This window comes from Marmota marmota, unplaced genomic scaffold (assembly GCF_001458135.2).
Source record: "Marmota marmota marmota unplaced genomic scaffold, marMar, whole genome shotgun sequence".
Taxonomy (NCBI): Eukaryota; Metazoa; Chordata; class Mammalia; order Rodentia; family Sciuridae; genus Marmota; species Marmota marmota.
The window spans coordinates 5,990,709-6,006,790 of NW_026000077.1; the positions used below are offsets into that span (position 1 = coordinate 5,990,709).

At 33.4% G+C, this 16,082-nt stretch overlaps 1 protein-coding gene across 3 annotated transcripts in view; it reads right to left on the reverse strand.

Moving 5' to 3' along the window:
* Gdap2 (ganglioside induced differentiation associated protein 2) overlaps positions 1-16,082 on the reverse strand; it is a 53,935-nt gene that overhangs the window by 13,111 nt on the left and 24,742 nt on the right. For all 3 annotated transcript variants that reach the window (XM_015502236.2, XM_048814584.1, XM_015502235.2), the window contains exons 7-12: positions 15,117-15,276; positions 13,113-13,269; positions 5,578-5,654; positions 4,783-4,859; positions 2,012-2,151; positions 323-377 (exon numbers count right to left, since the gene is read on the reverse strand). In XM_015502236.2, coding sequence (XP_015357722.1) covers positions 323-377; positions 2,012-2,151; positions 4,783-4,859; positions 5,578-5,654; positions 13,113-13,269; positions 15,117-15,276 — 666 coding nt within the window. The remainder of the gene's footprint in view (positions 1-322; positions 378-2,011; positions 2,152-4,782; positions 4,860-5,577; positions 5,655-13,112; positions 13,270-15,116; positions 15,277-16,082) is intronic.

Below are 16,082 nucleotides of genomic sequence, written 5' to 3' on the forward strand. Positions count from 1 at the left end.
CTTAAGGAAAGCAGAAGTCAGCCATAAGCAGAGGAGTAAGTATATTCCATATTGACGGCATGAGCAAAGTCCAGATGAACAAAGAGCAACAAGAGGCACAGGTTGAGAAGTTAAAGGCTTAAAAGGTTGCTCCAAAAGATACTAACATCACACACAACCAAAACATTAGGACCACAACTTGGGATCAATTAAAAAGGAAGGGCAAACAAACAATTAGCAGTTACAAAGGTGGCAGCAATAAGTAAAATGCTGAAACTTTTTACCTTAATATTCAGAGCATGCAGTGCATTTAGAAGTTAGCCCAAAAAGAAAAATACCATACCTTTGAACGAAATGTTGGATGAACAAAATAAACAGCCTTCAAATTCCTCTTGTATCTAACCAAAACAAACAAACAAAAGGGTCAATATAAGTCATTCCTAAAACTAGTCACTATTACAGAAATTAACTCTTATATATATAAATATATTCAGGGAGGTTAAAAATATTTTAGAAGCAACTCTGTGTATTGAATTTTAGGTGAAATTCTGAGAATATTTCATCACTTAAAATGTCTGTTTTACAGAAAACACCAAGTTTCTGTGGGCTGTGAGAGAGACCCTACCACCTAAAGGTAAACACAAAATTAAATAAACTTATGTTTAACACATTTATCATGTGTTGTTTTTTATATAGTGATAGAATCACTTGGAATCAGATATAAGAATTAAATAACATTAAAACCACTTAAAATTACAGCAAAAATTAGAAACTAGAAGTTTCCATGGTCATATTTCAACGGAGTTTACGATATCCCACATATAGTATAATGGCTTTCTTTCTTAATACTTGTAATAATTCTGTGAGATGAGTACTATTATTGCCTGTTTTAACCCTCTTAAAGTCATGCAGCCATCCAATGGTAAAGCCAGGAAATAAGCCCTGGCCATACTGCTCCAGAATCATACTTATCCACTATTTCATCTAGCTTTTCTAAAAGGTGTGCGTGAGATTTTTTTCCCAATAGTTCAACAATTATTATTGAGTCACATGAGGCTATTGGTAAGAACTTCAGAGAAATAGTATAAACTGTTCCTTTTATATCTGAGGCCTATTCCAAGTTAAAGAGCTGGTTAGTGGCAGAAGGACAAAGAGAGCAGCATTAAGTTTCCATTTATATACATATATGCGCACACACACACCCCTCACATTCAGAGCAGGTTAAGACTGAATTTATTAGATAATGAAAACATTAATATTGTTAATTAATCTGAGATTTAATGGGAGGAGCAAAACAGCTATAAATTTATGGTAATTTTCCTTCTTTGTACCCTAATTGTAAAATATAATCCATGAAGACACTGTGATGCTAAAAATAACAAAATAGTTACTAGGAGCGTAAAGTGCCATTTTTATTTGGAAATACATTAATGAGAAAAGTTTAAAACATTACATTTGATCTTGCTGTAGAGGGGTGATATATATTTTCCATTAAATTTTCAATTGTCATTTCATGGGTAATATGGTTTAACATAAATAAATTTTCCAGCTCCAAGTTAGTAGGTAGTTAAGTCCAAACTCTGCATTTACTATTGTGAGTCCTTGGACAGCACACTTCACCTTTCAGAATGTCAATATTCTCCTATCTTTCAAATGCAGAAAGCATTTCTCCTAACAATCTCATGGATCATTAGATCAAATCAAATAATGTTTACATAAGTATATATTGGTAAGTATGATACACAATAAAAATAAACAGTAAGTTTTTATTACTTACACAAAGATTGGCCCAATCCTCTTTAAGGTATTTAAAAGTGGGAAAATAATACATATAAATCTAATTAATTTATTTAATTCATTTAATCAATTAATGCAAAATAAATCTGTTAAAGAGGGCCTATAACTAATTTATATGATAAAAATATTTCAAATGAAATACCCTTTCATAGAATACATTAGAATGTTTGCTATTGCTTCAAACTAGAAAATAAAGAAACTACATCTCCCTTTATAATTTACAAAAATAACTAACTTGACATCAACAACATCGTAGAGTTTCTTCAGGAAGTCAGAGTCCAGGTGATTGTATTCGCTGGTCAGTGTGTGAAAATATACTAGCACATATTCTTTCACAGCAATGTGATCCATTACATGGATAAAATATAAGAGAGCCTGGAAGAAAAAGGAGGAGTAATGATCATTTTGCACAGTAGTCTATTTACAGAGGCCGAGAGAGGGAAAAACCCAAAGACTAATCTATGCCCCAGTCATTGCAGATGAACAGGCCAGGGTGATGAGCATCAATTTTCTTTAAAAATATCTTCAGGAAAATGAATCATCCCAGAATTTAGTAATTCTTACAAAAGCTATGGTACAATCCCCCAATAGAAGAGAATAAACAGTCTATGTCTTGTGAAATAACTTTTCATATGTTGAAAAAAATTTATTTTTATTTTTTAAATTCTCTTTTAGTTGTAGATGGACACAGTGCCTCACATGTGCTAGGCAAGCACTCTACCACTGAGCCACAACCCCAACCCCTGGAAAGAATTTTTGAGTCAACTACCAGGTTTCTTCTCTTTTGAATAAAGATATCAGAATCTTTAGAAGTAGAATTTCTATACTTTTAACAATTCTTGAACTTTCTGCCTGGATTTGATCAAATTCCTTGTAGTCTCTACTCAGATATAGACTCATGGCTCTGATGTAACCAAAGGATTACTATAAAAGAATATAATTAGTGCTTTATGTGACTCACTTTAAGGGCTAATTTCTTAGCATTTTTAATGCTGATCTAAATGAGAAAATTGGAACAAGTTTCGATGGTAGGTAGCAAGAGGTTGGGTAGCATTTCTAGTGCTCAAAAAGACTAAAATTTTGTTTGACGCAGTTTGAAAAGAGAAAGGTATTCCACTACAAGAAATGTAAGAAAACACTAAAAACAAAAACAGAGACCCAATATGAGCAGGGCTGGTATGACACAGTGGTTTAACTGTAAACAATTATAAGGAGGAAGGTAAGAGGTAACAACCAAAAGGATTACCATAGAACAGGCTGGTTTCCAATTCCTCCTCAGATGAGACCTTGGCTTTAACATGGAATAGGATCCAACTGCTATCAGAGCCGACAGAGATGGGCATTAAGAAAATACAGTATCTTTCTAGTTGTTGCCTGGTTTGGACCTCACAATGTATCTATTATGTATATGAAATTTATATAATATCCAGGCTACCATGCAAGTACACACCAAAATCAAACAGAGGGATTTAAATTTTAATTGGTATTAGTCACATTATTTTCAAGAATGTGTGTCATACTCTTTAATAAGTACACAAAACAAATAGTTGTAAATAGAAATTAAATAATGTAGTTTTCAGCAGTTGGGCCTTTTCTCTGTGTGTGTATATATTTTTAAAGTTCTACTTCTCCTCTTACTAGACTTCCTCTTTGTATTCTTTCTGTCCACTTTTTACTCCCAAACCAGCACTATTAGGATACCTCTCTTTGCTTTCAAATTCCCCATCTTTAGCTTTTTTGTCATTATAAAAAGGTATGATGAAAAAATCTATAAGATAAATTCTCTCCCAAACAGCAAAATCCATTTTGAGATATTTACTTCCAGTTTTTACCTTAATGCTTAAAAAAAACCAAAGAAACAAAAACAAAAACTCAATATCAGTTTAGATACAATTTACTGCACACTCTCTCCTACTGATATTATGTTGTAAACCTTTCTCTAGTGTACTCCCCTCTATGACCATTCAGAGTTTGAGAGTTATAGAATATTCCATTTCTGAATGTGTCACAATAATCCATTAGATAATTAATTATAATTTAAATTCAAATTTATAACTTTTTGCTATAAATGGACCTTTGAATAATATTCCAGGTTCAATACTTTCACATTTTTTTCTCCCTTCAAACACCAGTGATGAAGAATTTGAGGGCTTAGCTGAAATACTTATTAGCTTTTGCAAAAGTGAATTTTATTTTACAATTATATATAATTTTGTATTTTTAGGTATATAATTTTTGTGTGGTTAATACTTATTGATCAGTTAAAGTTATTTTTCTCCTTTGTAGTTTCTAATAAAACTGATGTTCTAAGAAAATCTATATATTTATCTCATACATTTAATCATACCTTACCTGAATATTCCACTTTCGGCAATTTTAGGGCTTACACTTACTTCCGTACTTTAAATTATTTTCCTAGTACAATTTCTCATAAATGGAATTACTGGGTCAATAGGTGTGATCACTTTTATGTGTTGATTCATCTTTAATGACATTATTATTTACAAGTTTTGACTAATTTTGAAAAGGACAAAAGATATTTTGACTCACTTCTTTTGGACTACTAATCAGTTTGAGTTATCTTATTTTTATTTATCAGTTGTCAGCTATTTTTTCTTTTAGGAATCATCTGTTTCTGTTCCTTGACCTCCAATGAATGGATTATGAAATTATGCTACCTTGGGTAAACTGTTTTTGTTTTATTCTCTTTTAGACAGCCAAGTATTAATTTTCTTTTTTCAAAAGAGTCTAAATTTGATTTTACCATTACAATACAGAATGGTCCAACCAAACACTTGCCAGTTATATCCAAAACAGAGCAGTCATGCTTTTGGAGATCATATTTCAGTTTTCCAGTACTTTAATACAGCTCACTCACAGAACCAGGGCTGCTTCCCTGATACACAGTTCAGCTTCACCATGTTTTTAGCCTTGATTCCCAATTCATATCCTACTTCTTTTAAAAATCAACACTATTTATGAACGAGAACCTCTTTTACGGCTTACCTTGTCCATATCAATCAATGTTACAGGAATGTTTCTTCCGACTACCACCATCACTGTTCGACCACAGTTATCCACACCTAGAAACAGACAATGTAATCAGCACCCAGAAACTTCATTATTGTCCTGGCTCTGACTACATAAAAAATATTCCACACATATTTAAAAGAATGACAACCAAGAAATCTGAGTTTCTCAAATTTCATCTTTAGATTTCTCTTACTGTAAACAAAACAACATTTTTTCTCTTTCTTTCCTTCTTTAGCTTTATGTGGTTTTGATCACTGCACTGACTTTTAAGATAAGACCTCTTAAAAATTTTAAATCAGGGATAGTCTATGATATTTTTATAAATAACATTTTGTTCAAGCTTACCACAACTTTAAACAACATCAGTGATCTAGGAAAAACTAAACAGTGATCAAATCTGAAAATTAATGAGTACTGTCAGAAAAAGAAATATAATTAAGAAAGAAAGGAAATCTGGAAGATTTTGCTGTTGTCATTATATATTTATGTAAGGTCTGAATTTTGTAATAGCAAGTATGTATAAGATACTTATAAAAGCATTTTTTTTTTTAAAGAAAAAGGACAATAGGAAGAAATAAAGTTGGCAATATAGGACCATAAGTTGAAAATGTTATAGGTTGGTACATTATTTTTAAGATCTAGATAAAGGCCATAGACTATCTGCATTAGCACTAAAGAAATAGAGAAAAATCAACTCTCAAATAGCAAGCTGGGTAGGATTCCTAATTCATGAAAAGAATAAGTCATCATATAAGTAACTACGCTTACCTGTTTGGTATAAGGCTTTCAAAGAAGCAATATCAGACAGATCCTCAGATCTTGCTTGACATAACCAGCGATTATAACTACACAAATAAAAGAGAAAATGATTAAAATAAATTTTTGCAAATTGATTTGCAAATGGGACCAGTTTTTACTATATTTCCCTGATCCCCCAAATTAATGTTTTATTAAAATGAGGAAGGAGTTAAAGAGGCCATTGTATCATGCAGAATTGTATGTTAATTGTGAGTTAGAGAGAAAACAAGGTGTTCAGACTACACAACTGAAAGAATACTTATGATCAAATAAAGACTACACGGATAAATGGCTAAGCTATCAAGAACCTGAACTAACACTGTTTAAAAATACTATTATTTTCCTTTACTACAAAAATTCAAATAGAGAAAGCCTGAAACAATGCCAGATCTCTAAAACTGATGTTCACTCATTCAATAAAGTTTTATGAGTGTTTACTTTACTGAGAATATTATAGTTAAGAGATAATAGGATCCCTGCCCTGAGGAGTTCATTTTTGAGAAAAACAGGCAAGTGCTACACATGTAATGTGGGACGACAAGAGAGCCAGGTAGTTTTGTGTAGGGAAGTCAAGGCTTATTTAATGATTGGTTAATCAAACTAATTGTATGGATACAAGATCATATGGATCACATTTGGTTTTGGCCTGGAGGATTTTAAAGCTAGAAGAAACAGTAAAGGTCTCAGAGGGAGAAGACTTGCAAAAGGTTAATGGTCAAGTCAGTCTTAGAGTTGTGGCCAGTTCATGTTGCAGTTAAATTTGAAGTTGAATTTGGGTCTCTAGATTTCTAGAAAGCTCAGTTCCCCATCCCCTCCAAACTGTAGCTTTCAAGGTACCAAAATGTATCAAAACAATTTTGAAATGTCTGGGTCACAGATGGCAATATCCAATAACAAACAAAAAGAGCTCAACTGGGAGAGAGGAGACCTTAATTTTAATCCTATTGCTTTAGTGTAGTGTTACTGAAGTCCTTTTACCTCTACAGATCTCAATTTCCTCATCTGAAAAAAATGTTGCTTATGTGATACACCTTTCAGCTATAAACTACAATCACACAATTATGGATAGTTAACAGGAAGACTATTACATATAGATTATAATTAATAAGTAATTATGCCTGCTAGTTTTATATTATTTTTGAAAAACACACTTTGTATTGCATTAGTTCTACTGACTGCCTTCTTAAATTTAGTGACTTGCCAATCTATGGAAATTGAAGTCAAAAACAATAATTTTAAATTTTGGTTTAAAATATAACTCAAAAAATATATAATTTGAAAGTCAAGAAAAGACCTATGTTTATGTAATTCTCCCTAATTCATATGAACTATTCCATATTTTCATATTAATTTCCTAGGTTACACACATTAAGTCTTCAATTCCACTATTCTTTCTCCTTTTCAAAAACTTTATATTCTTTTTTTTTTAAAGAGAGAGAGAGAATTTTTTTAATATTTATTTTTTAGTTTTCGGTGGACACAACATCTTTATTTTTTATTTTTATGTGGTGCAGAGGATTGAACCCAGCGCCTTGCGCACGCCAGGCGAGCATTACCGCTTTAGCCACATCCCCAGCCCATATTCTTTAATTGATAAAAATTGTACATATTTATGGTGTACAATATTATGTTTTGATATATGTGTGCATTGTAGAATGATGAAAACAAGATAATTAGCATATCTACTGCCTCACATACTTGTTATTCATTTTTTTGTGCATGACAAGAACACGTAAAATTCTACTCTCAACCATTTTCAAGTATATAATGCATGGCTCTTAGTAATAGTCACTATATAGTACAATAGATCTCTTGAACTCATTCTTCTTGCCTCAGAGAAATTTTGTAACTTTTGATCAACATTTCTCCCCAGCTCCACTCCCCACCCTCAGCCCCTGGTAACTACCCTTTTACTCTCTGCTTTTATGGGTACAACGTTTTTAGATTGACATATAAGTGAGATCATGTGGTATGTATCTTTCTTTGCCTGGCTTATTTTGCTTAATATAATGTCTTATATCTTTAATATAAAGGTTAAAGAACAAAATTACTAGCAGCTACATTAATCTGTTAAGGGATACACAATATCAAAACATGGCAATCATGATATCAAAAAACATGAGAGGGAGAGAATAAAAGCATAGAGTTTTTTTTAAAAAAAGAATAATTCTACCATTTTCTAGTTGGTTTATGATTAAATCATCTCCATAAGCCTAAAGAGAAAAATATATCTATATTTATTAAATATTTTATGGGTACCAAAGGTCCTAGTTCAAAGTATATAATCATTCTTGGGTATCAAGGGCCTACTTCAACAGCTGAATGTGGTGGATGCTAAAGACCCTCGTATAACATAGTGTAGTATGTGCATATATCCTATAAATAACCTCTTGTATACTTTAAATTATCTCTAAATTACTTATAATACAATGTAAATGCTATGTAAGTAGTTGCTGTACTGTATTTTTATTTGTCTTACTTTTTATTATATTGTATACTTTTTATTGTATTACTTTTTATTGTTGTATTGTTATTTTAACTTTTTTTTCCTTGAACATTTTCTATCTGTGGTTGGTTGAACCTGAAAATGTGGAACTCATGGATACAAGAAGGGACTCAATCTTTGCTGAATGAAATAACAGACATGACTATTACGCAACTATTTTTGAGGCTTGAGATGAAAAAAGACTCTTGGCTTCAGAGAGTTTAATGACGAATATATGAGATACATATTACAAAGACAATTGTGTAATAAGACAGAATGAGACAAGCAACCCAACAGAAGTCTAGACTCTATCAATCAAATATGTATGCTGAGAAAGAAACCAGGGGTGGTGGGAGGTGGGGTAAGGAGTACAGGCCTGTCCCTCGTAGCTTTGCAGAAATAACTACATCCTTTTTTGTATTCCCCAAATTTCTCTGCTTGTCAATACAAGAGTTACTTACTTTTTACAATGTCTGCTTCCATTCTAATATATTCCCATAAGATAGGAATATATCTTACTTGTCTCTACAGTATTAAAAACAATAAAAAACCTACTATGTAATGAAAACTTTATCATGAAAAAAGCTGTGTTTAAGGAAAAGAACTATATTCTTAATTTTTATAAATCTCTTTAATTTCTGCTAGATTCTCTTATCTGTTTCAGCATTTAATTTATTGCCTACATTACAGGTTAAGCAGCCTCCAGAAAATGTCACTGAAACTGAATGAGACTGAAAAGGGAAAGTAAGTGTAGTAATAAGAAAATAGTTTGAACTCACAGACCTCCTCACACTTTTGAGAAGCACTGTTTATTTTACTGTTAAAGCAAAATGAGCAGGTCATTGCCTTGGGTTTGTTTCTGTACCAGGAACCCTTACACAGGCACACCCACACTTAATTAAGAGGTCTTCCTTTATCTGATTAATTTTGGGAGAAACAACAACAACCACCATCACCATCACTACCACCAAATTGAACTTCAGCCAATCACAACCTGCCAACTAGATGGATCATATCCAAATAAGGTGACAGTTAAGTAACTGACTTTGCTTCTGCATTGGGCCTATAAAAGCTCGTTGCTCACACAGCTAGAGAAAAGCTCTCTGAACCTCTTCTGGTTTTGAGTGTTGCCTGAGTCATGAATCCTTCTTTGCTAGAATGAACAAATTTATTTTGTCTCAAGTTTTTATTTTAACATCAGTTATAAGTATTCTGCATTACAGATATAAGACAAGACCTCATCTTCAATCATCACACACATAAATATGAAATCAGAAATTGCTTGATTCAGGTATTGCATATCACTCAAGGGAACTGAATGGCAAAGGTGCTCTGTCTTTGTTTTCTGCTCTAAGGCTTTTGGATCCACAGGCTGTGCTACAACTATGTGCTAACTTACATGCACAACTCTGATGGCTATTCAGAACGTCTGCCTCAAAGTGTCTTAAAGCCACTGGCATCTGAAGGTAGGTGTGGGTGACTCAAATGTTCAGAAATCAGGGACTACCTTATTTAAGTCTGTACCTAGAATATTATCTTAAAGAATAAGTGGCCAATGTCTCCCAGAACCAAATGGAAAAAGTCACTATGTAACACATTTGCCCCTCTAGATCAAGGCCCTCCACCCGCACAAAGGGCAATGTTTTATAGAATATGTATTTCTTCCTAGAAGTTATCTCTTTTCTAGGGACTCCTTTCCAGGAAGTGTGAACTCAGTAAATATATATTCACTTTAATAGTGGCTTGAACTAGTAGTTGTTAAGTGAAACAAATCAACTCTTTAGAAAAAAAAAAGATAAGAAACCAGCTCAAAGATAAATTTAAAAAATTCTAGGTTATTTGTACCACTTTATGAAGAAATAAAAAAGGTATGTGATATGTAATTATGTGAGAGAGAAAATATGTTGACTGATTTGAGAAAGGTAACTATGTAGTTCTTTCTTTCTGAATAGAAAAACAAAATAAAACAAAACAATATAACAAAAACAGAAAAATCTTTAGTCTTTTAAAACCCTGAACTTTATGTAAATGGGTTAAAGAAGGTAATAGAGAAGGGAGGTATGCTACAAATGGCCACTTTGAAGGCTCTTCCTCAATCAGCTGTACCTATGGTCAGCCATCTGTTGGGTCAGTTTACTCCATGTAAAGGGGTCACACAAGATCAATGATTTTGGATACAAGGTAATAAGAAGCTGCAAAAGGAAGATTTTTGAGTCCTTCTCATAAAGGTTCTGATTCAGGAGTTTTGGTGTGGGGTCCATGGACTTTTAACAAGCACCTCTGATGATTCTTACAGTTGACTATGAATTCAACTGTACCAGATGTTTCCCCAAATTCTTTCCAACTACAAAGTACTGGTGAGACCACAAACCAGGAAAGTGTGTTTTCAGATGGGTCTGAAGATGCTGAAGGACATCATAAGCAAATTGCAAAGTTAAAACTATTTTCATAACAATACTAACACATTATTTCCATTTTCACTGTGCTGATGTTAGCACTGTCAATGCAAAAGCAACTGTTGGGTAAAAATGGCTGGTAACAACCTTGCACAAATCAAGGCAGTGGCACCAAACTATAGTGGCAGCCACTGGATTCTTCAATGCTAAATATTCATGAGGGGAAAGGCCATTTTCATATACGAATGTCTTTGATAAAAAGTAAAAGTTAATAATTTTATTAAATCAACTGCAGAGAACATCTTTTTAATATTAATGTGTGACAGAATGGGAAGAACACATAAAGCACTTCTGGATACTGAAGTATGTGGATGTCTTGAAGAAAAGCACTATGTGGTTATCTGAGCCGCAAGTTGAACTAGCTACTTTTTTTCATGGAATATCACTGACTTCAAAGACTGGCTGACAAACTGGTCATACAACATGAATTGTTGCCTTAAAAATGAATAAAACAATCCTGTTATTTCAAGAAAAATAACCAGCAGTTTTTGATGACAATGATAAGACTCATGGTTACACAAAATACACATATATACACAGACACACACAGACACACACACACACACACACACAAAATACCCTGGAAAATCTGTATTGGCATGCTTGACAGTTCTTAATAAAGTCCTCAATAATTTCTAATGAGGCTGGTGCTGATACTAGCAAATATATTTTGATATTATATAATGAAATGTGTCAATATTAGAAGATCTGAATATTTCAGCGAATCAATATTTTCTAAATGACTTATGTATTATGTCATAAAGTCATGCTATAAATTCCTACTTTAAAATCTGTCCAAAGTACAGTATAGAACAACATATTTTAATCATAGTACAAATATTCATGGATAGGGCTTGGATCTCACAACTGAACTTTAAGAAACTACCATTTGTCAAATTCTAGTGCAGTGTCAAAGAAATATATTCCCGTTTGTGTGAAAAGATTATTAAAATACTCTTTGTCCTTTTCCAAGTATATACTTAGGTGAAGTCAGATTATCTTCATATACTTTTATCTAAAACAACTTATTGTAATAGTTTGAATGCTAATATGAGAATCCAGATGTTTTTTATTATGTCAAACACCAAAATATTTGTAAGATTAAAAAAAAAGAAATCCAAAACAGTGGTATGCTCACTAGATGAAAAAGTTATTTTTCAAAAAATTATAGGTTATAGGTTAGTTTCTAATGAATCAATAAATCATTTCTGACACAATAAATATTGACAGATACAACCCATGTAGACAAAAGTTCTGTGGGAGTCCTCAACAATTTGTAAGAGTGCAAAGGGAATCTGAGATCAAAAAGATCCATTAGCAATGCATAAAGTATGATTGATGTGAACATGTTTTAAAATATACATAGGTCACAGTCATGTGAGGGGAAATACAGTCTCTGGATTTAAAGAAAACTATCTGCCAGATGATTCTTACAGAACCAACTTTAGAAACCATAGAATTATTTGATCCTGACTGTGTCCTTTGGAAAAGCTATTCACTGCTGCCCCCTAGTGGCAAATTTGCTTTTGTTTTTTAAAGATAAAATTGGAAAAATACCTGGGACTAAGGAGACATAAAATTTTAATTATGTAAGGGTCTCCAGGGATCGTTGAGTTCAACTCCCATTTTATACACTGAGGATAACAACATCCATACATCATTACAAAACAGTATAATAAATACTATGCTATGCTTTGGGTAAGTGTAAGTATAAGCTATGAAAAAGCATACAGGAGGAGACATCTATTCCAGACTTTAAAGTTTCCAGAGGCAGCTGCTTCTGAACTAAAGCCTGGAAAATGGACAGGATTCTGAAGGATGAGAGTAGTCCAGTAGCAAAGCTCAAAGGAAAAATATACCATGACTTGTTCAGTATTGAAGAGAATAGCAGTGACCAATTTTAAGAGCCTGACAAATACTAGGTACTGCATTAAACTCATTATATTATCTTATTTAATGCTCTCTAAGTTTGTGAAATGTTACCCTATAAGGTAATGAACTGTAGTTATTTATAGTTTATTATTTTTTTCTTTTAAATTTTTCAAAAAGCAGCTAGCTTTACTAAGACTATTAATCTTTGAAAAAGCTTAAAAGTACAAAAGTTGCATCTAGTTTTAGAAATATGTGGAACAATGGAATATGCTAGATGTTTGTAAGATCCTTGGGATAAGCTGGGGAGAAATAAAACTCTTATTAAGTTCAACAGAACTTTAATTAAAAGAAAGTAGAGTAAAAAATTTTGCAACTGCCTTTCTCTTCCTAATTTCTATTTTTAGACTATAACGTCACATGCAGGCATTACAATTAGTGCAGGTGGAGCAGGAGCTCTGAAATCAGAAATGCAATTGAGCACTGGCTTCACCACATGTTAACTGTGACCAATGATAAATTACTTAACGCTCAGCTCTGCATCTACAAAATGGGATAGTATCTTCCTCACTGAACTGTCAGGAAGAATAAGGAGAACACATTATATACGAATATAAACCTTTCAGCAGATGTCAGGTCCCTTTCTTGTTTCTCATCTCCTCATGTGTCTAACAGTCCAGAGAGGTTTGCCTTACTTTCTTTGATGCTGCTTCTGCAGGGCTGCTTCAGATAATTGTCCCTGAAGGATCAGTTTTCTTTGCTTATCAATATCTCCTTCCATTCGAGCGAAAGCATGAGAGCCAATGAAAGACAGATCGACTCCCAAGCCTTCATCCTCCTCTTCTTGGTTGTCTGTAACAAAAATCCTACTATCAACAGAGAGCCAAGGACAAAACTAGACAGTAAATGAAACAGACTGAATGCCGCGATTGGAATAACTGTTAGGGAACTCAAAAAATGGCTTAATGTTAGTTTTTGAGAATGAAACTGAAGTAAGATTTAGGCATTTGTGGAACTGAAATAATGAAATGGAATATGTGAAATCAAATCAAGATGAGTGTAGAAAGTGATCATAAGCAAAAAGAAGTAATTAGACTCTATTTGGCTTCAAAGATAGTTTATGCCAAAGCATCAAAAGGTAGACATATTTGACTGACTGGCACATAACCCCCACCCTTTTGTAAGCTAACACTCTAACAAAGATGGATGAACAGGATCACAGGATATGATCCATATTCATTAAGAAATATTACAGTTGTAATTTAGTATCAGTTGTAATTTCTATGCTGGTCATACCAAAATAATGATTTTTGCTTTTAGGAGTTATAATTCTTACTACAAATTAATAAGCAAACTTTCTGATCTATCTATGTGATCCTTATGAATTTGGCTAGTAGAAGCCACTCACTAAAGAACAATCATCTCTTGGTGTGGTGGCCACTGTCTTACTAGACCTGTTAATAACAAAAACAGATCAATACACCTTGGATCAATACAATTTCCCAAGGTAATGCCACCACTTGAATCTCAGCTTGGTAGACTATCAGCTGGGACTTCTCTACTTCCCCTTCACTGCTATTCAAACTGTGACTGGTCAACAACTTAGAAGAAAGGGCCTACTTTAATTAAAACTTACCCAAAATTAATCTTTCTTCAACTCCTCAAGTACAGTCAGATACATATATGTGTGAAACCCATCTAACACTGTAATTAAAAAATATTTATGAACACTAAGGCCTCTTCTATAAAGTAAAAATATTTTCTAAGATATGAGTGCAAATTAAACCTCTTTGAGATGGGAACCTTTTGGCTAATGAGTTACTCTAATCTACTATTCAGACATGCCATTTCAAATTGGTTTTGCTGTTCCCTACTCCTTATCTCACTATATGCATTTTATGGAAGAAAAATTATATGCTATAGTGGTGGATGAGGATTTCTAAATGACTCTGGCCTTACTTCAAAGATCTACGCTTATTAGTGGGTCCTCCAAAGTGCATAGCTACTTGTCCAGCAAAGCTTGTGATTTGAGGCCACTTGTAATTCCCTCCACTTGATGTAATAATGTGATAAAAAGGAGCTGAGAAGCTTTCTACAGATTCTAACTTGGTGTTTATATTGTTTTTACAAAATTGTTCATGGTAGGTATCTTACAGTAATCCCCTAAGCTGCTGTTTCTTAAGATCAGGTCCCAGCATTGAAATGTGTAGAGCATATCTTCATACAATGCATTTATGACCTTTTGTACGTATGAGCTGTCAGTACTGAATATTCGGAAGGGCTCCCATCCCAACATGCTCTTCCTATTACTACTTGAGCACAAAACCTGACAACACAAAATAAATGATTATAGTAGTCCTGTCTTATTATTTATCATTACATATGAAATGTAGGGACACTATTAAAGCTGTTGAAAATTTTTAGATGTTAATGGTTAATGTACTTCACTGTCTCACCAATGTCCTTAATGAGACTATAAACTTTGTTAGTCTGAGAATGTTTTGGGTAAATTTAAAGAATGAATTTCTTTAACTAAAAATAAGACTGGAAACTTCAAAATTGGTCTTGATCTTAGGGTCATGCTAATAGAGAGTTTCCCAAAGGTCAAACTGGACTTCCTACCTCTTTGGTGGTTGGTGCTTCATTAGTACACAACTTCCTTAAGAAGGAAAGTGAAAAGATAGAACTCTAGAACTTACCTTCTGGAGCACCAGGTTTTTCACTTATTCTAATTTGCCGTTCAGGTACCACAGGCTCCCCTTCTGCATTTCCAATATCTGCAGGAAGGTATGGCAATGATCGACTCTCTTCCTTTAGTGACCTTGGGAAGTACAGAGGTAGCAGCTTTTGGTAAGTAGCCTGCATCAGAAAACGAAAGCATTCTGTAAAAAATAATGAAGTAATGAAGCAACCTGAGCAATGCTTAGTGCTGTCTGTATGTGGTGAAGACAGTCTTCATCAAGGATAAAGACCTTGGGGCTGGGATTGTGGCTCAGCTTATCATGGGCGCGACCCGGGTTCGATTCTCAGCACCACATAAAAATAAAGGCATTGTGTTGTGTCCATCTACCAAAAAAAAAAAAAATTCTCTCTTAAAAAAAAAAAAAAACAAGGTTAAAGACCTTACAACTTCTGAGCTCACAATGCATGTGGTCTAGGACCCTCAATCACTTCTTGTATTAGATAGAACAACTGTTAGCCAGTGGGCAATTCTAGGCCATCAAACCTGCAATGTATAAGTCCCACCATTCGTGTCCTCACCTCCACCTTCATTTCTAGAGATAAGTGTCTTTCAAAACTCAGCTGAGATGCTACTTCCTTAAGTTCAGTATGCCTCAGGCTCCAGTGGACCCAGGTATAGTTTCTGAGAGGGGGGTGTGTGTGTGTGTGTAATACTTCTAACTATTTGTAAAAGTCTGTTATTTCATAATTTTTATTCTTTTTTAGTTTTTAAAACTTCTTATTTAAAAAAGAAATGGAATAAAATTCATCCTACTTTGTAATTTCCATATGGGTTGGTCCACTGCACTCAATTTAAACCCACAGTACCTTACAGGCATTGATGTTCTTATTTTTCTTATATCTTGAAGCATCTTGCTTTTTTATCACCCTAGGAATTATTTTATCATTGCTCAGTATTATTCATCAATTATTCCTAACTATAT